At 37.2% G+C, this 26,706-nt stretch overlaps 1 protein-coding gene across 1 annotated transcript in view; it reads right to left on the bottom strand.

The window, feature by feature from the left end:
• Positions 1 to 26,706, bottom strand: part of bma (SCY1-like protein bma) — a gene marked incomplete at its 5' end in the record, with an annotated part of 234,606 nt that overhangs the window by 22,556 nt on the left and 185,344 nt on the right. The window contains 3 exon segments of the mRNA XM_069310483.1: positions 7,939 to 8,037; positions 13,971 to 14,015; positions 19,732 to 19,955. Of these exon segments, the coding sequence (XP_069166584.1) occupies positions 7,939 to 8,037; positions 13,971 to 14,015; positions 19,732 to 19,955 (368 nt within the window).

The raw sequence follows: 26,706 nt of genomic DNA on the forward strand, positions 1-26,706 counted from the left end.
GAAAGACACTCGTGGAAATAAAACTCATAGTGCTTGGGTTCAGAAGCTTATATATAAAATATCACCATTTCCTAAGATTTTGTTTAAGGTAAATGATTATGCTATTTTTTTAATGTCTTTGTAAAAATGTATACTGTATAATTTAAATGTATATAATCATTTTACCAATTGTATATTTGGAACAGGAGAAACAGGTTCTCAAAAAGTTAAAAAAAAAAAAAAAAAAAAAAGTGATAATTGTAATGAAATGTCGTATTTGGTGGCTACCAGGAGGTTGCTACCTGGCATGCTCTACCCAATTCGATCCTCACCAGGCCCTTGCAAGTCCTGTAGTACAGTGGTTAATGTTTTTGACTAACAATTGTGGATCCCGGGTTCGATCCTTGGACGGGACATAATTGGGAACATTTTCCTTTCACCCTTTCACCTAATGGCTCTGTTCACTTAGCAGTAAACAGGTGCCCCGGGAGTTCAGCAACTGTTGTAGGGGTTGTATTCTGGAAAAGGTCAGCAGCTCAACTTACAGGAGGCTCTCGATATTGTATTAGCATAAAGCACACACAGTACAGTATATATACACACAGGCTTCTCAGAGGAACCAACAACCAATCAGGGTGAAAAGGCACCCAGCTATTGCTGGATGCCTTTCCTCTTAGCCCCCGACACCTCAGGAGTGGGGAAGTGGGGGGAGGGAGGGACTGGGGTACCTTGAGGTGCTTCCTTGAGGTGCTTCCGGGGCTTAGCGTCCCCGCGGCCCGGTCGTCGACCAGGCCTCCTGGGTAGAGCTAAAATCCATGCCAGATGTTGAAGACAGAAAAAATGTCTCCCCAAAGTAAGGATCCACAAACACACAAGCAAATGGTCCTGCAGGACAAGAACAGAGTCTAGAATGATCAGCATTTATCTGATAAACCCAGATCCAAAGTATCCAGAGCCAGGAACATAAAAAAGTGAATATCAGACATAAATGACAAACTATATGACCAAGTTGTCAAAGTTGGTGGATTGAGGGGGGGAAGGTGTGCAGTCCCCTGGTGAAGTACAGGTAGAACTAATGAGAGTATAGTACTTCTCTACGACCATTTGGTTCATGAGTTTCAGGGCTTTGCTCTCCCAATTCCTATGCTTTGTTCCTTGCCATTTGTATGTTTTGGTTTATCCACCTTTTTGGGGGGCCTTTTCGTGGTTAGGGCAATCTACAATCCCCTCCAACTTATGCTTCTTTAGAGTGGGGAGATGGGGGGGGGGGCAGGTTTTGACCTCTAGTCTCTGGTAGGTTTATGACTCCTAAGGTCCTGGTGTGGATTGAATTGGGTGAAATTTACCAGGTAACAAGCCCCAAGGAACCACCATAGGAACCCTTACAGACATAAATTCAAATTTTTAGCATTGAATTAATAATTCACTTAGGTAAATAAGTCCCTAAGTCATCGTATACATTTATAACAGGTTAATCTCCACTTTACATGAGCTTATCAAGTAATCTATTTACAATAACTTAAATATTTAAATCTTCTTGGAAAAGGCAAAAATGAAAAAAGAAAAAAAGGATTCTTTACAGCAGCATGTAGAGAACCCATTCGTATAAAAAAAAAAAAAAATGTACTACTGTAAATTAAGACCAGAAATTTTGAATATTACTGTAAGGTGAATGACCATGCTTTGGCAAGGTGCTGAAATAAAGCCTTGTAAATATATGTTGCCATATTAGCTCATAATTTTGTTTTTTTTTCCTTTTTAGGTTATGTAGGATGAAACATGATCATGAGAGGATCCTTATAATTTGTATTCTTTCAATATAGTTTAAAAAATCTAAATATTGTTTACCCATGTATTCTATAACTGTTGGGAACATTCCCTTAAATGAGATTATTTAACTATTTAGACCATCGCTGCAAGTGACAAAGGCTAATATATAGTTAAAAAATCTAGCTATATTGATGATCACCGAGTGCATAAGTGATGAATGTGAGCAAAGTACTGCAACAAAGCATTATATAATAATAATAATAATAATAATAATAATAATAATAATAATTCACAATTTCAGAATTCTTGCAACATAAGAGATAAAGCCTTGTGTAGAGGGCTGCAATGATATGTTTGTAATGATGAATGGGGTGAAATAAACAACTACATATCATGAGGTGGGTTAGTACACAATGGATAGTACCATCATAGTGGATAATGCCACTGATTAGTGCCAATTCCATAAATGACCGTCAGATTAATAGGTCAAGAGACATCATCACAAAGAGACCTGATTAATATGGTACCTATCTACAGAATAGTGGCAGCATAAAATGAACAGTACTCAAAGCAGAATCATAATGGATAAGTAGAGCATTACATTATGGACAAAGCAATAAAGAAAAAATTGAAACAAACGTCATACGCTGCATGATAAAGATTGTGTTGTTAAAATAGATACATCACTGTATAAGGGACAGTTCCACTAGAGGCAGGTCAAATAGTTAAAGACATTATCAAAGGCACCACTAACAGTAGGTCAGTGAGTAACACATGTAAACATTCAGGACTTATTTCCATGTCAAATACAGATGAAAGAATTTTACACTGTACACAAATAAATTTTTTGTAAACCAGTTTAGAGATTTAAACAATAAGGATACAATTATACTGTACAAGGTAATTAAGAGTGTCAATAAAGCTGTTTAAATTGAATAATTATTTAGGGAAACAAAAAATAAGTTTTAAAGTAAAGTTGAAACAAATTACTGTTCAGATTTTTAACAATGAAAATAGCAGGATAATTCACATTCATTAAAAACAAGAAACAAAATTTATATTAAAGTCAACAAATCCACAGGGGCCATGATGAGTGTTTGAACCTATGCCCTTGGTGTTCTCAGGCAATGCACTAGTCGACTACACCACGACATGGTAAACTAGAGCGTTGCCTGGGAACACCCAGTGCACAGGTTCGAATTCCCTCATCGCGGCTTCTGTGGCTCTGCTCATTTATATATCACGTTAATGTGATTTCTCTGTGTACTAAACTTAAAAACACTGTACAGTAGATAAGTTGTACTGCACAAGAAAAAGTAATTGGAATTATTAAGATTGCTAAAGAAATATGGACTAAATAATGAGGCTAGACTAAAAGGTTAATAAAGGCAATACTAGTACAGTAAGTATATAGTAACTGCTAAAATGGGTGATAAAGGAGGTTAAGGAAAGGGAAAGTCAAGGAAGGCAACAGAATACAGTGGAGTCACACAAAACTTAACAGAAAAGGATCAGAATATTTAATCTAATATTTTTTGTGCAGAAGGTTTTGAATTATATTTTTTACTTTGAAATTTAAACTAATTAATAAATTTCAAGGTGTGGTTCAACTTTTCAAATAAAGTACTGTAGTAAATAAATAAGCATTTATTTCAAACGGTAAGTGTGAAATGCTGTATTTCAGCAACATTTCAAAATCTAATCCTTTTCAGCTATGCCAGTGAGAGCTTCCAATGCCTCAGCCTGCAGGTTATAAATAGTGACCAACATCAATTTACAAAATATCAGACAATTAACAAATTCAAGACAATGAGAGGAAGACAAAACCAGCCTTCAAACTCCAAAAAGAAGATAAACCCAGTCCATGAACCCATTAGATGACAAACCCAAAAGATGATAAACCACAGACAATATAACTTTGGCTCCGAGACAAAACCTGAAATAGTTAACTAATTATCCAAAGATAAAGCAAAGCCAGAATGGTTATATAGCATCATTTGCATCACAGAACAGGAAAGACTTCCTACACAGATATCAATCAGAATTGCAATAAGAGAGAGCAAATTAACAAAACATTAATAAAAGCATAAGTGATAAAGAATACCAGCTACAGTAAGGAAGGATGGCACTCCCTAACCAGCATCAAGATGCCCAAGAGGAAATGATGCAAAGCCAATTTTTTTTTTAGAGACTAAACAAGGTCGCTTGAGTAATATTTGCTCAGTTTTCTTGTTATTGTACTATACAATAATAATTTATTTGTTCAGGTCTAAAGTCAAATCAAATGTTTATTCAGGTAAAAGTGTAAACATTAAACGAGTTACAAACATAATGTTGGATTTCTAGAAAGAGCTAGTACTGTACATACAATCCTAAAGCCATTAATTGCACAGTGTTTCGGGCAACTAAAGGGTCTTGTATTGTTGGCTTTATTCTCAACTCACATTGAGGAGCCCGGGTTCGATTTCCGGGCAGGACAGAAATGGTTGAGCATGTTTCATTTCATTTAATACCTCTGTACATCTAGCAGTAAATGATTATCCAGAAGTTAGTCAACTGTGTAGATAGTACAGTACAGTAGTTTGTTTACCTGAGAGCCATTAACACTAGTGGCCTCGATGAGGACATGAAGCCGGTGGGTTGTACAATGGTCTTATAGTCACCAGAGCAACAACATTACTTAAATTTTAAATAATACAACCCTGCCTCTTGTTTTGACAGTATTTTTTGTAACTATGCACACCATAGCACAAAGATTGCCATTTTAAGGAATTAGATAGAAGAACTTTGTACTATTCACTTTATAGAGTCTGGAAAGAAAGAAGCTAAAAAAACAAACTTTAAATATTCCTAGGCCTAGTATTCTTATTCTCGTACAGCCACTAACACGAGTAGCATTTCGGACAAGTCCTAAATCCTATGTTCCCTGGAATACGACCCCTATTAGGCCTAAGGAGGTTAGGTTAGGTTAATTTGTCTTTATAACATAAATATAAAATCTTTTCCAGTTTGTCCAAATTCAATAGTACCGATTTCTATTTTCTAATTGTGTTGTACGTCTGGATATGTATGATGGTCCTCATCATTACTGTAAATACTGTACTAACAAAACAGGCATATTGCTTAATTTTGAAACTGTACTTGTGGTGGATCTCGAACCCAATGATGATGTGGCGATGTGTATTGAATTCTGTAACTAACTCATCAAGATTGTAACTTGCTTAGCTAAATAAATTGTGGGGTTCAGTCCCTGAGCCCATTATGTGCCTCTGTAACCCTTTCCACTATTGCCCATAGGATGGGTATGGGGTGCATAATAAATGAACTAAACTAACTGGGCTGAATAATAGGGGTAAGAGCTAACCACCTTTACCCTCCCTGGCTACAAACATACATCAAGTTTTCTCAATTTTTAGCTGTATGTCAAATAGTGACGAGTAGATTTTAATAAGTCAATATTAGACTTACACTTGAGCACTACGGCCTTTTATTTAGTTAAGAGGCAGCTAACCCATGCAGCCAGTGCACTCTTTGTAACTAAACATAATATTTTCTCTAAAGTAAATTAATTATAATTGTGTATAGTTAGGTTAACGTGTTTTGGCTCTGTAGGCAGTTATTTATTTGTTGTGTTGATTTAGGGGCGACGACGATCGTGGGATCGGATGCGCCCGTTATTTATTTGTGTGTGCAGCACGTGAAGCCTGACTGGCCTTTGTTGATAAAGTTGGGTACAATTCGAACACAGAGCGAAAGCGCTGTTCGAGCATAATCAGTTACATGTAAAGCGTTTTTCATTCATAAACAAGGTTTGGCGGCTGGATTAATAGGGATCTGACCATTGTTCATAAGGATGCAAGCCTCTAGTCACGAGTAATGTATACCATATAGTGAAAATCTGCATCAAAAGAAGGAACCCGTTGCTGAAGCACACAACGAACCGCAACACTGAACGAACCTCTAGACCCAACCCGTCCTCACACCAGGCTGTTTACGAAGCCAGGAGCAAAGATCACCATGTCCAAAACCACTGTTAATACACGCATAACAAACGTCCCAAATATTCGCATTAACTTCCCAGGTATGAACACAACACGAGCCAACAGAAGAACGAAGCCTATAGATGTTTTAAGGACGTAAACACTCTGACCAGGAACCAGCTCGATCACCAGTCAGGTAGACTGTGGCGGGAGTGGAGGCTGGGGACCAACGGCCGGCGTGAGGGTGCTGCTACCTGCAGGCCGCCGGGGACACTGTCGAAGTGGGCACCTTCCTACTTACCTATCATTCTTTCCGTCCACTTGGGCTGGACGGTAGAGCAACGGTCTTGCTTCCTGTAAGTTGGCGTTTAATCCCCAACCGTTCAAAGTGGTTGGACATCATTCCTTCCCACCGTCCCATTCCTAATCCTTATCCTGACCCCTTCCAAGTGCTATAGAGTCGTAATGACTTGGCGCTTTCTCGTCATAGTTCCTTCATTCCTTCTCTCCAGGAAAGTTACATCTATAGGTGTTTAAGCTCCCGTCTTCTTGCCTTGTTATTTTCTCTGAAACCTATTCTCAATTTGCTGGGATTTACTCTGGGAAAAATGTTCGTGGATGACTGGATCATTGTTCCATATTGATGGATTTAGTAAGTTATCCCTCAGAGCTGAAAACTAGCAGAGGACGTTATCTTTCAGAGCTGAAAGTTAGCAGAGGAAGTTAATTTATCCTTCAGAGCTGAAAGTTAGCAGAGGAAGTTATCCTTCAGGGCTCAAAGTTAGCAGTGGAAGCTATAGTCCTCAAGGCTCAAAGTTAGCAAAGGAAGCTAGTCTTCAAGGCGCAAAGCTAGCTTCAAGGCACAAAGTTAGCTTCAAGGCACAAAGTTAGCAGAGAAAGATAGTCTTCTAGGCATAAAGTTAGCAGAGGAAGATAATCTTCAAGGCACAATGTTAGCAGAGGAAGATAGTCTTCAAGGCACAATGTTAGCAGAGGAAACTAGTATTCACGGTGATGCAACTATGAGATAATCAATTCCAGACGAAAATAGTAGTAAGTAAATGACCAGTTCAACATTAGATCGAGGTCAACATAGACAAAATTAGGTGGGAGATTAAATAAGAATGTCATATTTTCCGTAAGACAAAAATTGTAATGTATTATAGGATAATTTTAAAACAGAGGAACCCAGATCAGCATTAAGATGAGACAAGCAAAAAATTATTTTCTCCTAAATATTTTTGAAGGTTGATTAAAGAAAATTGATGAAATAAAAAGAATTTCGAATAGATTTACAGACAGCATCCTCTGCAAAAATTATAATCATCAATCAGAAAATTTTACAGAAACACAGCAAGAATGAAAGAAAGAAATCTTCATAAGATTTCACCAAATACAGCATAACATAGAGAAGATGAAAGCAACTACTTGCAGGCAATCAAGGACAGACTGCTCCTCAGTGAACTACACATGTACACTAGTGAGTAATGAGGGCTCAAATTTGTCTCCAAAGATACATGTGTAGAACTTAAGAGATACAATCCTCTCTCCAAAACATTGTGAGAGCATTTTGAGAAGAATGAGTCTTCATCTTTGTGGAAAGTAAGTAGAAACTTGGTCAGAATTTAAGAAAAAATACTTAATATGCATATGGAGAAAAAAAGTAAAAGATCTTAATTAAGTTACAAAACACTTAACAGATATACATAGTCACAATTGTTTTACAGATTTAAAAAAAAGTGACATTACCACCCAAACTAATTACACAGCAAATTTAATTAACATCGAAATACCGAAAGTTGCAAAACATTATCTCCATTTACGATTTAATTTAGAATAAAAAAAAACAGATCCTCAAGAACATTGCAAACACAATCTAGCAGAAAAACACACAAACAAAGTCAAGGTTGCCGTAAGACTACACATGTGCGAACAACAAAGAAGTCAGCAAAGAAGGAACATCAGAGGCCACAAAAAAGGAACATCAGAGGCCACAAAGAAGAAACATCAGAGGCCACACAGAAGATAACATCAGAGGCCACAAAGAAGGGACGTCCGAGGCCACAAACAAAGGACGCCAGAGACCACAACGGACGTCAGAACCACAGAGACGCCAATATTCACAGACACCAAGACCACACAAAAAAAGTGATCAACGGCACAAAAACATGGAGATAAAAAGACAGCTGTTGGGACACCGTTTCTTGACCTGAGGGCTGAGGAGGAGAGGCGGGGAGGGGTTGTGCCGTCGGGAGGAGTACAGGGAGCCTCCACAGGTAGGTCCCCCACTTACCAAGGTGCGCGATAGCTGTGGAAGGGAGACATGAAGTTCGTTAGTAAAACACAGCTAATGGTGAGCCCAACTTCCTCCTCGTGAATCAACACGAAAGGTGTTAGAAACACAAAGATTTCCAATATATCTTACATCAGAAATTATTGATTTCCGTAGGGAAATATTGGAAATTATTTATTTTAGTACATCCTTTCATATCACGATAAAAGGAAGTTAGAATTTCTTAATTATTACAAATTACCTTATCAATAGTAATAAATATGGTTTCAAACATACCTACGAATGAACGGGAAACTATGAATAAGTTTTGAAGTTACCAAATATCTTGCCTATCAAAGAGTCAATTATGTTTCCCTATCTTGGCATATATTGTATATTATTCAATTTGTTTATTATTTAATGACATTTGATTTGTTCACACAATCTTTACAATTTAAGCACTTTCAACCAAGGAGTTACAAATTAGAAAATATTGTGGATATTTAGACAGCTCTCTTTTTTTTTTCCAGGTAAACTAGGGTATAGAAAGTGTCTGGGTCTCTGCTGTGGTATGTCTGCGGTACACAGTCAAGTGCACCGCAGACATGTGACACTTCAAACACGTGACACACTTCAAAGAGAGTGACAATTAAAGAGTCTCAATGAATCCATGTTAACAATGATGAGAATACTGCAGGTCACATTTCCACTAAAAGGGTAAATAATTTATTAATTAAAAATGGATGTAAATATAATTGGGGAGACTATTTTAGACGAGCATCATTACCACTATGGCGCGCCATATACTGCGGGTCCACACGGGGCCTAACCTAAAGTCATGTTAAACATACATCCTGTGCCTACTATCCAGCAGTTTTTCAACAATCCGAGAAGGCAAAAATACTTATTTTAAAATCTCATTATAAATTTACATTAGAAATTTATAAAACATTATAACATTATAAATGTTATATAAATGTCTGTAGCCTGCACAGACTGTATCATAGCGAACAATGAAAAGGTTACAAGATGAACGCAAGGCAGGGCACACATATACAGGGAAGACACAACACAGAGACGTGATCAGGTGCCACTATACAGGGATTGACATAAACACACACACATGGGGCGTGGCACCTGACACACAGGGTATGGCACTTGACACAGGGTGTGGCACATGCCTCAGCTAATATGGGAGCATCGCATGTTGTTTGTGGTGAGTGTCTAAAGGTTCACCTCAAACCTGAGCTAGAGTTAGCCTTTGAATAGAACAGTTTAACTTATAATTAATTAAACTAAGTATGGAAGCGTATCAGGAGAAATTGGGTGAAGTTTCTGTCAGCAATAAATTATTAAAATTTGCCGGTCATATTAGCATAGTCTAAATATGATACTTTAATATTGACAGAAAGTTGTTCCCATATTATAAACCAAAAAAATGTAAAATAGACAATAAATGTATTTATATGTAGAGATTACGTATATGCAATGTATTTAGACTGTGAGTAATATCATACCACTAATTTATTACTGGGTGTATTTTGAATTCTCAAGCTGACTTTAACCAAGACTGAAGTAATATATATATATATAAACAATGCCGTTAATAATTAAAGGTGAATTAATAAGTAATATGCTGATATTCTGAGCCTTGCAGGAGAGAACTTATTCAGGGCACGGACACATTTCCCAAAGCTCTGATGCTACGAAAAAAACAAGAGGAAAATATATCAACAGTCAAATAAGCCAATTGCTGACATATACATTAAGCTGTGTAACTAGCTCATCAAGACTGTAACTTGTTTATAGTGAATTTTGGGGTCCAGTCCCTGAGCCCATTATGTGGTTCTGTAACCCTCTCCACTACCACCCCACAGGATGGTACAGGAAAGGAGACAGGGGTGTATAATATATGAACTAAACTAAAAGCCACACAAATAACAAATGAAGCCATTTTTTTTTTAACTTTCATTTTTAGTTTTAATGGCTCATGTGTACCAATTCTTGTAAGATGTTGCAAAATGGCTTTTAACAGTCTTTTCACAAAATATTATTATTTGTAGATGAAATGTTTGATGATTTTGTGTCAGAACTGTCCTTTATTACAGTTATATATAATGTAACAGCTGTTTTGTGTGGAGGGTCAGCAAGGGAGTGGAGGTGGCGAAAAAAGAAAGAAAGAAAGAAAGAAAGAAAGAGAGAGAGAGAGAGAGAGAGAGAGAGAGAGAGAGAGAGAGAGAGAGAGAGAGAGATAGAGAGAGAGAGAGAGAGAGAGAGAGAGAGAGAGAGGGAGAGAGGGAGAGAGAGAGGGAGAGAGGGAGAGAGAGAGAGAGGGAGAGAGAGAGAGAGAGGGAGAGAGGGAGAGAGAGAGGGAGAGAGGGAGAGAGAGAGAGAGAGAGAGAGAGAGAGAGAGAGAGAGAGAGAGAGAGAGAGAGAGAGAGAGAGAGAGGGAGAGAGAGAGGGAGAGAGGGAGAGAGAGAGGGAGAGAGGGAGAGAGAGAGAGAGGGAGAGAGAGAGAGAGAGAGGGAGAGAGGGAGAGAGAGAGGGAGAGAGGGAGAGAGAGAGAGAGAGAGAGAGAGAGAGAGAGAGAGAGAGAGAGAGAGAGAGAGAGAGAGAGAGAGAGAGAGGGAGAGAGAGAGGGAGAGAGGGAGAGAGAGAGGGAGAGAGGGAGAGAGAGAGAGAGGGAGAGAGAGAGAGAGAGGGAGAGAGGGAGAGAGAGAGGGAGAGAGGGAGAGAGAGAGAGAGAGAGAGAGAGAGAGAGAGAGAGAGAGAGAGAGAGAGAGAGAGAGAGAGAGAGAGAGAGAGAGAGAGAGAGAGGGAGAGAGAGAGGGAGAGAGGGAGAGAGAGAGGGAGAGAGGGAGAGAGAGAGAGAGAGAGAGAGAGAGAGAGAGAGAGAGAGAGAGAGAGAGAGAGAGAGAGAGAGAGAGAGAGAGAGAGAGAGAGAGAGAGAGATAGAGAGATAGAGAGAGATAGAGAGATAGAGATATATATATATATATATATATATATATATATATATATATATATATATATATATATATATATAGAGAGAGAGAGAGAGAGAGAGAGAGAGAGAGAGAGAGAGAGAGAGGGAGAGAGGGAGGGAGAGAGGGAGAGAGAGAGGGAGAGAGGGAGAGAGAGAGAGAGAGAGAGAGAGAGAGAGAGAGAGATAGAGAGATAGAGAGATAGAGAGAGATAGAGATATATATATATAGAGATATATATATATATATATATATATATATATATATATATATATATATATATATAGAGAGAGAGAGAGAGAGAGAGAGAGAGAGAGAGAGAGAGAGAGAGAGAGAGAGAGAGAGAGAGAGAGAGAGAGAGAGAGAGAGAGAGAGAGAGAGAGAGAGATAGAGAGGAGCCAGCGAGAGAAGTGCAAGGTAAGGACCGGGGATACCAATTACTCAAGCCATAACGCAGATGCAGAAGAAAATTCAAGCATACCCATAAGTGATTTATTTTATACAGTTCGTGAGAATTTGTATGGTATTTAATCCTGTAATAAATTGATAAGTTGGAAATATTAATTAGACACAAACATAAATTATTGCTCTGTGGTTGAGTCTGTGGGTTCTAGGTTGACTGATGTATCCGAACCTGCTTGAAGCCGTTCAGGTAGTGTGGATCTGATTGGATCAGCAAGATATCTTAGTAAAGGATTGGATCAGATGTCCAGAACAGTCATTCGCAAAGTAATGTTTTAAACAAGAAGTGGTATATTTAATACTATGATAGTTATTGCCAAATTAAAATTAGGCAACATTAGTTATAAGGATTTTTTTGCAAGCTTTCTAAAAGCAATATTTAGATTATTATTTTATGCAACAACGAACATAATTTTCCTGCCACAGCAGCACAGAACTCGGACCAGGTTATTGTTTGTATACAATCCCTCTTTATTTATTCACCGGGTCTTTATTTACTATTAAATCCAACACCAAACCAATAGGGGGTTAAAGATGCTAATAAGGACTTTAACCCTTCCATTAACCATTCTCTAACACTGTACTGCAGCATCTCCTACACTCATACCCCTTCACACCTGACCAAAGAGCCAAAGCTCAACCCCCGCAAGCACAGTTAGGTGAGTACACCTCAACACACACACACCCCTCCCCCCCCCCCCATTACATTAAGAAACTAGATGTAAAGGTTCTAAGGTTCTTCCCCTTAAATTGTCACTTAAAAATGTCAAATAACTATTACACATTCAATCCACCTTAACCAATTCCGCCAAGCATTCTCCCCCCCCCCCCCCCCCCCCCCCCACACCGGCCTCTTAATCCTTTCTCTGCGGCATTTTTTTCAGAAGCTATTTCTGTGCGGCTTTTTTATGAACTAAAAAAACAAGGTCATTCAAATGAAATTATAAATAAAATAATAACGAGTTCTGAAAACAAAATCTAGATTCAATATTTTGACCGAGGTAGGCCGAGGATGGGGTATTTAACCCTAGTTCCCCCCCAAAAAAATCGTATAACAGAACGAAAACGGTTATTTGGTGGGTTGAGAGTATGGGTGTCTTAGGTAACTGCGCTGGTCCTTCGAGCCCAAGGGAGATATGCAAGACCTCGGACAACTTCCCTTCCTCACCGGGAGCCATCAATCTTCACGAAACTTAGGGAAGGAGGGAGCCAAATTTGAGCAAAAACATGACCGCCACCTGGTGGTAGACCAGGTCCCTAGAGGTTCCAGAGGGCTGCCAACCACGATGTTTCACTTTACTGAACCTGTCGACCAAAATTTTCATCATACTAAAGCTGTCAAAGAGTTCTTTCATCTTGCTGAAGCTGCCGACACAGTTCTTGATTCTTGCTGAAGCTGCCAACCAAGTTCTTTCAAGTTCAAGTATGTTTATTGAGACAAGAAAAAAATACATCTCAAAGGGATAGAGTAGCTTAGGCTATTTCTAGCCCCAAGTTCTTTCACCTTGCTGAAGCTGCCAACCAAGTTCTTTCACCTTGCTGAAGCTGTCAACCAAGTTTTTTTCATCTTATCCAAGCTGTCAAACAAACTGCTTCATCTTACTGAAGCCGTCAGCCCAACTTTTTCTTCTTATTAATGGAGCTGCCGACCCATTTTTTTTTTTGTCATACAGTACATATGAAAAGTTATTTAGTACCATAGCATACAGAAGCCTGGTTGATATTCTACCAAAGGATTTCGGGGTTTTAATAAAGAAAAAAAAACTGTTTGGGTCAGGAAACTATATATTTATATATAGCGGGTTGACAAGCATATATACTCTAGGCTTTGTTGACCAGAAGTCAGATATAGGGTCAATATATGAGTGTGTGAAAGGTATTAAGGAACACTATACACTATTCCACAAGAAATGGGTTGCTACAGGTCAACATTTGCAGCATTCAAATTTGGTATATTTTAACTTCAGGCTTTTTTTTTGAGTATCACTCAAATTATCTTTACAAAACATTGAATCCAAAGTGTTCTCGTATTTCTTGGATAATTTATTTTCTTATTTAGATACTTATTGGCTAATATTTTCTATGTACAGGTATTGTTTATCAATATATAAAATGTTAATTACCACAATATAATAATTGGTAAAGGTGACGAAATTCTGAAGCTCTAATTAAAACACATTCCCTTATTGAGGTAAAAAAAATAGTTAAAAAAATATTTATATTTAGCAATAAGTAAATTTCTTAGGTAGCATATGGATTTACATATTTCAAAAAATTTAATGAGTTAAATAATCGAGCGTTCTTTTCATGCAAATCCAAATATAAAACAAATGCAGGGATATGTAGTATTGGTTAAAAAAAAAAAAAGGGTTTCTAAAATTCGCAAATATCACAGTACCCATTTTCTTACATGCGCTTTTGTAAGGGGAGACTTACCGCTTTTGAGTAACGTGAGTCTCACAATTACTCGGGTAAAATTTATGCAATTTTTTTTTTTCATGCGCTTTTGAATAATTGACTTACCGCCTGTGAGTAATGCAGGTCCAGTGAGCGTCGGGGTCGTGTTGGCTGGGTGGTGAGTAAGATGGCAACCGTTTATTACAGGCACCCTCATGTTTATTGCACTCACCCCTCATGTTAATTACTCACCCCTCTCATTTATTCACCCTTCATGTTTATTGCACTCACCCCTCATGTTTATTGCACTCATCCCTCATGTTTATTGCACTCACCCCTCATACATATTACACTCACCCCTCATGTTTATTGCACTCATCCCTCTCATGTTAATTACTCACCCCTCTCATGTTAATTACTCACCCCTCTCATTTATTCACCCTTCATGTTATTGCACTCACCCCTCATGTTTATTGCACTCACCCCTCATGTTTATTGCACTCACCCCTCATGTTTATTACTCATCCCTCATGTTTATTGCACTCACCCCTCATACATATTACACTCACCCCTCATACATATTACACTCACCCCTCATACATATTACACTCACCCCTCATACATATTACACTCACCCCTCATACATATTACACTCACCCCTCATACATATTACACTCACCCCTCATACATATTACACTCACCCCGTCATACATATTACACTCACCCCTCATACATATTACACTCACCCCGTCATACATATTACACTCACCCCATCATACATATTACACTCACCCCTCATACATATTACACTCACCCCGTCATACATATTACACTCACCCCGTCATACATATTACACTCACCCCTCATACATATTACACTCACCCCGTCATACATATTACACTCACCCCTCATACACATTACACTCACCCCTCATACATATTACACTCACCCCCTCATACATATTACACTCACCCTCATACATATTACACTCACCCCTCATACATATTACACTCACCCCCTCATACATATTACACTCACCCCGTCATACATATTACACTCACCCCTCATACACATTACACTCACCCCGTCATACATATTACACTCACCCCGTCATACATATTACACTCACCCCTCATACACATTACACTCACCCCGTCATACATATTACACTCACCCCGTCATACATATTACACTCACCCCTCATACACATTACACTCACCCCGTCATACATATTACACTCACCCCTAATAATGATCACAGTAACAACCAGATGGACCTGGCAACAAGGGTACACAGTAAGAGATCCACAATACTACATCTGTTCCATAAACGTTATTAAGGCCGAGGGATAAACAGGCAGATTATAGTTATAATCTGCTATAGTTTGAACAAGGGGGACATAATTTGGATCCCTTTTCAGTATAGGCCTATTGTGCAGTATAGTGTACGACCCATCCTCTCCATGTGTCACAACGTCACAAAAAATGGTGTACTAAATGGCCTGACTCTAATTTAACCTAATTGATGGACCTACTCATGTTGTTCTTAAAAAATCATCACAATGGATCTGATTAGCGTAATTGAGTATAGTTCGTTTGTGAGGGGGTTTTGAAATGCCTTATTCAGGGTGACTAAAATCCAATATACTAATATTCAGGGCAATAATTATTATTATCTTAAATATTAATATAATTCCGGGTTTAGACACCCTAATTAATTCTACAATATCGCCAAAAAATTATAATATATTACTTTTAATGTTTAATACACACAATACAAAAATTCTTGTAGATGTTTATTCCACAGAAAATATATACAAAAGCAGGTTATATTTTCAATAGTATGGATTTGCTGTGGAAATTGGCACGATTAGTAATGCTGTGTTGCACCAGATGAGGTGGGACCTTGTGAGTGGTTATACCGAGTATATTATACTCAGTTACTACACCAAATAACCCTGTAACAAGTTCCTTTGTATATTTTATAAATATTAATATTATTGTTAAAAATGTTAATGGTTATCTTAAAATGCATCATTCCAATAACAAATTCTAAAATATATAATTTACAGATACATTCAGTCACAGTTATGACGGTGTTTGAGTTGTAAAGGCATTGGCCGTATTAGTATTTTGACACCCAATCATGTGTCTTCTTCTTACATCAATTATTGCACTGATCAATTTTCAAGTTGTATACAAAAAGAGTACTAACATGTTTTAAATGTTCTTAAACGAATTGTAACGTAAACGCGTGTCCTCTGCGGAGTCTGGATAAATGGGTTAATTAACTAGTTTGAAGTAATTATTGGCCCGATATGCAGCCTAAAATATCAATTTACTTTCTCTCGGCTAAATTTTTGAGCGCATGTTTTGTGTTTAGCGTCTCCAGTTGTAGACAGGAATTTGGTTCTCCAGCTCTCTCAACTGAAAGGTACGAGTGTTTCCATCTAGAGACACAACCAATGACTTGCCTCAACCTGTCTACCCACTTATATTAAACGTTGTATGCGAGGCAGATCTGGAAGAACATACACTCTACCCACATTTCAGGCCATATCGGGAGCAGAATTTTTGTTGGCGATAAAAAAAAGTGTAATTTTGTAGCAAATAAATAAAATATGTACAATTGACTCTCTAATCTGTCCGTGAAAACCTGTGGTTCAAACCAACGCAGTAAATATATTCAGATTAATTAAAAGACTAATTAATTAAAAAAAAAACGTTTGAAACCTATATACGTAGGTTTCCATAGCACTTCAACTAGCTTTTGAAAATTTGGCTCAGTGAAAGGGCCAGTTTTGCTCTGAACTTTATATGCGATCAAATCTCCCTAAATACTGAATAAAACTTTTAAAAAATTCGACTTTGAATAACAATGAAAGGGCCTTTATGAACAAATGCATTAATTCTGTTAACCCAATAAAACAAGATACGTAATGCCGTATGACAGGACTGTGAGTAGCCAGATAGGGCGAGGGTCTGGTACCACCAGTATTTTGTCAGTGCCATATCATGTTCCAAGGGTCACTGGAGAAAACCTCAATCCAGCTCACAATGTAGGTCTTTAATGAAAACTCAAAAGCATTTTCAAGCTCTATCTTGGAATTCCAGGTGAGCGCCAACAGTGGGTTTGGAACAGCTTTAAGTTTTGAAGAATGAACCTATCTCAAGTAATCTGGTCTGGGCTGAGTTTCTCCAATGTCCCCGCTACGTCTGATATGACCCCTGCATGGATGCCTTCAAACTATTGTGCCGGTGCCAAGATGTGGTCTTCCTTTACGTGTCACATTTCTGCCACATGTCATAGAAGGACTCAGAAGGGGGCAAACGAATATACCCCTAAAAAAATTAAAACCTCTATCCAAAAAATTTTAGAGTGACAAATGATAATTTAAGAATGTATATGTGACCATATCTATAAGTATCAGTTTAATAGTGTTAACAAAACAAGTGTCAATTTTTGTTTAATTAGGCAGTAATTTCGGCCTGGGAAGTCAATGTAATTTAAATAATCCACGACTTAATATAGAAAATGATAGTAGCTGGTACACTATGAATTACTTGTGCAGGTATAGAGAGTTCACAACTATATTAAATTACTGCACTAGTGTACCACAACATACGGTTGAGGTTTATATTATAGAGAGCTCGATATGAACATCATCCACAACAACACGTGTCTGATACTGAAACTTTTGAGGTGAACTTTAAATTACGTTATGTGCACACTCCTGTTTGAACATACTAAGAAGGTTAGGTGAGGTCGCTGTTTTCTATGAAGCTTTTCAAGGTAAACTAAAATATTCACAATCAATTAGTATGTCACATATGCACTTATTAAATAAGCCAATATTGACAGTAAGCAAGTGCGAGAACGGGTTGCCTGTTTAGTCTTACCGCGGCCCTGTTTCCCACACTTCATAACATTGAATTACCAATTCAGGATATATAACCGTACGTCTTGAAAGTATAATACTTGCCTCAGGAGGAAGGATTCAATATTACAATTTCATATTCACAATTTTGGTATTTCTAATTTCTTCAATATTACAATTTTTTACTCAAAAACTAACATTTCTTAAATCACTAAAGTTTCACTTGTATGGCAGCATAAACTTTGTTTACGAAACTTAAGCTAAAAAAAGGAAGTATACACATTTTACCAACATTCATTACCAATTCACAGAAGAGGTTGACCGTGGAACAGGTAAACAATTCGTGTTGTCTGAGAGACAAACACGACACTTCAAGTCATACAAACAAGTGAAAACATTTGACCAACGCATTCATCAGTAACTCAACACACACACACACACACACTTCCTGGAAATTGACACCAGCTAAGAATTTACTGTATAACTCATTTCTCTTTCTTAAATTGATACTAAAAACTGAAATTTTCAGAAAGACTGAACGTTTAAGAGCATGTTCTGCGAAGTGAAAATTTTAATTCATTTAGTATACTGTACTTCTAAAAAAAAAATTGCATGCATTTTTTAGAATATTGCGAATTCTAAAAGGTCAGCTCCAGCCACACACACATATATATATATATATATATATATATATATATATATATATATATATATATATATATATATATATATATATATATATATATATATATATATGTCGTACCTAATAGCCAGAACGCACTTCTCAGCCTACTATTCAAGGCCCGATTTGCCTAATAAGCCAAGTTTTCATGAATTAATGTTTTTTCGTCTACCTAACCTACCTAACCTAACCTAACCTAGCTTTTTTTGGCTACCTAACCTAACCTTACCTATAAATAAAGGTTAGGTTAGGTTAGGTAGGGTTGGTTAGGTTCGGTCATATATCTACGTTAATTTTAACTCCAATAAAAAAAAATTGACCTCATACATAGAGAAAAGGGTTGCTTTATCATTTCATAAGAAAAAAATTATAGTAAATATATTAATTCAGGAAAACTTGGCTTATTAGGCAAATCGGGCCTTGAATAGTAGGCTGAGAAGTGAGTTCTGGCTACTAGGTACGACATATATATATATATATATATATATATATATATATATATATATATATATATATCAGCAGTCACTCTTAGAAACATACTGACATAAATTGAGCCTTCTAAAATTAGCCTAGCATGTATTAAAGTTTTATCTAATAAAATTGTAATTACATAAATTAACCTTTCACTAACAAATGCAGATATACAAAGTCAATATATTCTTACAGCCGCATTAACAACCAAGCTAATTTAAAGAAAAAATCTAACTGACGTGTTTAAATTAACTACTGTGCCATTAAGAAATGCTTATTTTTTTTTTATAAATTTGCAAAGCATTTAGGTATTAATTTTAAGATATACTACAGCAGCTAAAGCCTATTATCATCCTAAATTATCAAATTTGTAAATTGATAAACTACACCAGGGTTTTCCTACACTATTTAAAGTACACAATATTAAATCAAACGAAGCATTTCTACTTAACCAAAACAAAGTAATGCACTATATCTATGTATAAGTTCATCTAGTTTTCAAATAACAAAACCTATAATTATCTTATACAAAGTAAACATACACTAAAAAAAAAATGTAAATGTAAATTAATATAATAACAATTAAACTTTGCATGGCCTCACTTCATGAGACGGTCGTGTGGATATCACACAATTACACAAAGGTGTAAAAGAACAAAATACGATATGGACAAAGCAAATGATTTGAATGTTAGCAAACAGATACCCCCTGGATAAGCTTGAGCTCCTCATGCACAATCATTTGTATGTGTACGGCAGCTAACTCGCTAAACTAACTAATTAGCCAACTAACTAGGAGGTCCTTCACTGCCTGACGTGACTCTATAATCCCCGGCGAGGAGTTAAAAATTACTTACAGTTGGTGGGGAGAGATTGATGCAGGTGGACCCGCGTCGCTCTGGCCCGATACTCGAGTGTCGCCTGATGGGCAGGGAGCCGGTCGAGGTCTCGCCAGGGGACGAGGCTGAGGAGTTATACCCTATGCGTATCTTCGGAGGCATCATTAACTCGTTGTCTGACAGCCGACGGCCGATGGTTGCGGATTGGACTCGAAGTAGATGGGAATCCGGCGACGAGGGTCCTGAAGGATTGGCCAAGTAGAGGGGCAATATTGTTAATATCAGGAGACTCACTGAATTTGTGCGCCCCTTGAGGGACTTGAAGTAGAGGGGGGTAGAAATAGCCTAAGCTACTCTATCCCTTTGAGATGTATTTATTGCTTATCTCAATAAACATACTTGAACTTGAACAGGAGACTTTGAGTTTTATTTTGCATGAAAACTGATTTAACTTGTAAATATAAGATAAATTCCGTTATTAGTTATATTTAAATTTTAAGCAATAATTACTTTATTTCATTAAATACATACGTAATTGTCAATATTTAATTTAATTATGCAATTTCAAAGAAATAAATTAGTTATGAATTTTCCAATAATAATTTTATAGAAACTAGAAATATAATTTACAGAATGCAATAAATGGGTTGAAAACAAATATACACTATAAGGAAAGTGAGAATACGATAAGAGGTAAACTCCTTGTCATCAAAAACAGCTGTCTTCAAGAATCATGTCGCACGATGCAGTGTGAAACATAGAGAGTATATACAAAATATAAACGTTATGACACATTGAAATCAAAGAAACATTAACAAATGTTGCTGAGCAAAAAACATTGTTCTTACAATACAATTAACATAAAAAACAATTCTCAATCAAAATACTTTTCTAATCCACAGACACAAAAAAAGCTTTTAAATATTGAAATTCTTATAAGTATGGCAATAGTAGCTTTATTATATCCATATTACTGTACTGTATAATGAACTACTTATTATACTTATAAGTAGTTGCTACTAGCAACTAGCTACTTATTAGGATTGTAAGTATGGCAGTGATGGAGTCATGGGGGTGAAATGCGCAATCACCAAATCCTCGTTGTGTATGATATGTGTGATCCATTCCCTTGTTGTTTAGGAAACTTTACTCAAATGTTCTTATGACATATTATTTATAATTGTCGCGGAGATGCTAAGGGGGGGGGGAGTTCAAGGTGGTGGCGTGTGGTGGGGAGGAATGGGTGGCGTGTGTGCGTGTGGTGGGGAGGAATGGGTGGCGTGTGCGTGTGGTGGGAGGAATGGGTGGAGTGTGCGAGTGTGGTGGGGAGGAATGGGTTAGTGAAAGAACGTATTGCTTAGGGATGTTGATTAGGGATTGGTTATAGGGATTATGAAGGGATATAAACAAACTTTAAATGTACCCCCATTGCCAAAACTTCAGATCAGATGTTAATCGACCTTTGAGTTATCAACGTTGACCTTCAGTTATCTAAGCAGTCATCAACATGTGTCTAGCTGACAGGTGGTCATCTTTGAAACTACTGACGCGACCCAACAAGACACACTCTACCTGCCAGCCCGCTGGTTCAGTGCCTCTAAAGCATTATAATATTACCTTACGGGACTAGGGGTAGAAATAGCCTAAGCTACTCTATTCTTTTAAGATGTACTTCCTTTTCTCAATAAACTTACTTGAACCTCATGGTATATTTAAGTTGCTGGCTTAATGATTATATTATATCAACATTACTTACAACACATATTGGAGTAACCAATTTTATTTTAGACTAATTTTGCAACCTGTCCGTTACATAAGCCTACTTCGAAGTATTGTATAATTCCCAATATTTTTCTATATTTTCTCTAACTACTTTTTTATGCCAAAACTATAATTTAACTTAAAAGATATACACAATAATTACTGGCTACTTGAGTGACTTATCAGTCTATCGATAGAATACATATTACCTTCATCACCCACGAGCATTCTGTAACTTGAATTATAACAATGACTGCAAACAATGCATTAAAAAAGAGCCCGAGTCAACAGCTGTAGCCAAAGACTGAAGCCAACAGCTGTGGCCAAAGACTGAAGTTAACAGCTGTAGCCAAAGACTGAAGCCAACAACTGTAGCCAAAGACTGAAGCCAACAGCTGTAGCCAAAGACTGAAGCCAACAACTGTAGCCAAAGACTGAAGCCAACAGCTGTAGTCAAAGACTGAAGCCAACAGCTGTAGCCAAAGACTGAAGCCAACAGCTGTAGCCAAAGACTGAAGCCAACAGCTGTAGCCAAAGACTGAAGCCAACAGCTGTGGCCAACAGCTGTAGCCTGGAAGCCACTGATAACAGGCTACACCTGTACGAGAACACTATACATGTCAGCAGAAACAGCAACACAGATGTTTAACACAAGGCTTCACGAACCATCCTGTGAAGAGTGAGAGAAATACATTACACAGTTCCACACATTCCACAGTTCCAACAGTCACAGTGCACGTGCAGCAGAACAGTTATTGTGGGATAAAACAAGGACAAAATATAATAATAATAAAGTTTGCTGTTGATGTGTACAAATTACTTTGCAACATGAAAGCAGGTACTCCGTTTTTTTTGTGATTTTTTTCTCGCTCGCTAATATTTTATGCATTTGTTGCATAAATGTTTGAACAATACTCATAAATGTATGATACAGAATGCTCTTGTTGTCAAATATGCCCCATTTATATTTGATGAATATAAACTTATTTATAATCATATTTACATTTATATTTATATATTTATTGATGTGAGCAGAATTCTGCTTACTGGTTCAGCCTACTATCATGTAAACAAAGAACATTTTGATCATGGTAGTGTTAAGAATGCAACACTAACACAAGCAAACTAACATACTACACAAATAACAAAAGAAAGTGTCCAAAGATTAATGTTAATTTCATTGCAAATTTGTGGAAAGTCTTAATTTGACTAACGATTATAGTGAGTTTAAAATTATAACTTTGGTAAGTTAACCATTATATTATCGGTAGCGAATTGTGAGATTTATTGTCTTGGGACAGTTATACATAATTGTTAGTCAATACATTAAATCCCAAATGGTAAATCCCGGTCATTTTCGGTAAGGATTTTGGTCCCGTTCATGTATAATATATATACTGCATCACAGGCGGTGGCAGATTAGTCATGAATTGAAAAATAATCAATTAACCCTTGATTATACATGATATAATAGACTTAAGAAGGAATATAACTTCACGATTAAACGTTTTAAAATTGTTTGGATCTATAGAGTACCCGATTTAATGATTGTTCAGCCATGAAATAACCAGTTTAATGAGTTGTGGAGACGTAGGGGAGGCACAGCCCAGGTGTGAAGGACCCTGATCACTTTGTACAAAGGAAACTGATGGGAAATAATATGGTAGGAGAGACGTCACGCGAGGGAGACATGATGCTGATTCTTACTATAAGAGAAACGTAATTTTTATTGAAAGGATACTGCTTTTTTATATAAGTGAGACACTGCCCTATTTTGATGAAGGCCAGTAGCCTATTTCAGAGGACACTGTTCAATGAACAAATCCACAAGGGCCGTGACGAGGATTCGAACTCGTCACGGTCCTTGTGGATTTGTTCATTTGATGTATCACGCTATTGTGATTTCTGTGAGACACTGTTCAATGTTGAGAGCAATTTCTTATTTTGGAGAATAATGTGCACAAAATTGGAGGGGCAATGCCAAATTTGAGGAGTTTCAAGCGTAATTTTGGGTGACAAAAGGCCCACTTTATCGAAATAATGGCTAATTTGGGTAAGGTTAATTCGTCTTACTTCCATAATATAAGACAGAGGAACCATTACGACTTGCTGCAGGTCCTCCAGCTAAGTGAAAATGTAATTATTGTCCCGGCTGAAGCCAAGTTAGAGGTAGCCTCGCCCTTGGTTTATAAATATAAGATTCGGTCATCAATGATTTTGTCCCAACAAACGTCATCCCTTATGGCGATTGCTTGAGTATTTACTCCCTACACGTCCTTTAAAAACTCATAAAACATATAATACAAACACATGAAAAAAACTGCAAAAATATGATGGCCAGGAATATACAAACATCAATGTGCTGTACTGATTTTAAAATTAGAAGTGCTATCATTCAAGAAAGTAAATATCATGAAAGATACACGCAAAATAACCACAAAACAGCAAGATAGCAACATATTACTAACAACTGCAGTATCTACACACGACACACCCAAGGGAAGGGAATTTTCAGGGGAAAGTGCCAAGCCATGACGACTATATAACACTGGGAAGGGGTCAGGATAAGGATTTGGGATGGGACGGAGGGAAGGAATGGCGCCCAACCACTTGGACGGTTGGGGATTTTTTGCATTGGACGGTCGGTATTTTTGTATTGTTCCTACAATATACAATAATATAAATATTTTTGTATTGTTCCTACAATATACAATAATATAAATATTTTTGTATTGTTCCTACAATATACAATAATATAAATAATGTAAGTACAACATTATGATTGCTAAAATATTTCGACTGTATATTTGATCCATACTGTATTAAATCCGTGATTCATCTGTTAGCTGTATTAACTTGTATGTTGTACTAGAGCATAATGAACCGATATATCTACATCAAATACTGAAACTATAGTAGACCTACTGTTGAAATTGTGTATGCAGGCCTACTGTATTTTCTGAGCCAAGTATGTACTCTTTAAATCGTTTACAATATTACTTTCGACCGATAATTTTCGTATGTACTGAACGATTATTGTTTGCCTTTATCTATGATTGGTTTCGCGAGTTTTCCAACTTCTACTGTCTGGCCTGGATTACCTTGGTGAGAGAGGATATCTGTGTCAGCAGCCTACAGGCGTACGTACGTCACAACCTGACTGAGGAGCCGGTGGCTGAGCGGACAGAACACTGGACGCGTGATCCCGGGTTCGATCCCGGGCGCCGGCGACAAACAATGGGCAGAGTTTCTTTCACCCTGATGCCCCTGTTACCTAGCAGTAAATAGGTACCTGAGAGTTAGTCAGCTGTCACGGGCTGCTTCCTGGGGGTGGAGGCCTGGTCGAGGACCGGGCCGCTGGGGCACTAAGCCCCGAAATCATCTCAAGAAGATCTGGTAGCTCCTACAGACACTTGTCACGAGGGATCGAGATAAGTTTCTTTCGTGCTTGTTCCAGCAAATATTTCTGGATATATATTGGCAGGAAAGAGATTAAGAGAAAAATGTAAAATTTTGGGAATAATCCCCTTTTTAGGGGGTACAGTACCAAATTTAGGGAGGACAAACCTAATTATGAGGGGACGTTAGGTCGCAACCCGTCCTCGCAAATTCGTATAGTCAATATTGACTTATTAAATATGTGCAAGGTGACATACTTAACATAATAGTTTCCCTTGAAAAGCTTCATAGAAAACACCGACCTTACCTAACCTACTTAGTATGTTAAGATAAGCATCTTATTGCTTTGTAATTACAATTATTACCTAACCTATACCTATAATAGGTTAAGTAACAATTGTAATTACGAAGCTATAAGATGCTTATTTTAACATACTAAGTAGGTTAGGTAAGGTCGGTGTTTTCTATGAAGCTTTTCAAGGGAAACTATTATGTTTAGTATGTCACCTATGCACGTAACTAATAAGTCAATATTGACTATACGAATTTGCGAGGACGGGTTGTAGGTCGACTGACATTATTATTCCATTCAATGAGATCTGCCTCTCTTGTATTCTGCATTTGTTTCCATATCGGAGTAACTGGAATTTGCCACCTTTAAACATCATGATATTTTCTGTTTCGTACTAAAAGGCTCTGTTGGTATCTGATTTAAATTTTTGTCTTTCGCAGAAACCCTTCTCCTCTTGAACTGGTTTTGTTAGCAAGGCATGACACAAAACTATGGGATGCATTCCTATGATGTCTTATGTGTAACGGTGAATCGTAGAGCTTCGTACCGTACCTGGCGGGCACGAGGGCTTCGTACCGTACCTGGCGTATATTAAATACATCTCGTCATTTGGGCTGGATGGTAGAGCGACGGTCTCGCTTCATGCAGGTCGGCGTTCAATTCCCGACCGTCCAAGTGGTTGGGTACCATTCCTTCCCTTCATCCAATATTATATCCTTCTCCTCATACACCTTCCAAGTGCTATATAGTCGTAATGGCTTAGTGCTTTCGTCTTTATATTACTAACTACTCGGCCAGTGGAGCTATATCTGCTGTAAATACTGCCTGTGGGAGGTCACCTCTTCACCTGATTTATATATATATATATATATATATATATATATATATATATATATATATATATATATATATATATATATATATATATATATATATATGCGCAATCTCGCATTAAAGTATATTATTTAAGCTTGTATTTATTAGTTTAATACTCGTACCTTCAGCCCCCTAACATAACTAGATTGACTTTTTCAAAAAATGTATATTTTAAGTCAGCTTCTCATACAATGAACAATAATTATACGTAACCCACGATCATGTATACATTTCGTCTATGAAATCATATATAATTTGGTATATGTTTGTAATTAAACAAATCATTTATAAAACAGATTGTCTTATTTTTCACTTTCAGGTTTCGAAAATATTTATTGATATTTTCCCATTCTGATAGTTTAATCATCAACCTACCAACGCCTGTGATATGTCATGTTATTGAGTACATTTTTACTGTATTAAAATATAAAATATTTGATCGTGAAATAAACTTGAGAACGCGCATGCAACAGGACGAAAATCTTAAGAGTGCCATTTTAAGGACAATGTCCAGATAAACACACATTCTTCAAGCATAGAATGAACAAATATAATGAACAAAGAAATTTGTGTGTGAAGCAATTTTTTTCCAAAAAATAATGAAGCTGCAGAAATACAATTTTGGCTTATTATGAAATGAAGAAATGTTAATCTTACACTGGATA

This window comes from Procambarus clarkii, chromosome 67 (genome assembly GCF_040958095.1).
Source record: "Procambarus clarkii isolate CNS0578487 chromosome 67, FALCON_Pclarkii_2.0, whole genome shotgun sequence".
Classification (NCBI taxonomy): Eukaryota; Metazoa; Arthropoda; class Malacostraca; order Decapoda; family Cambaridae; genus Procambarus; species Procambarus clarkii.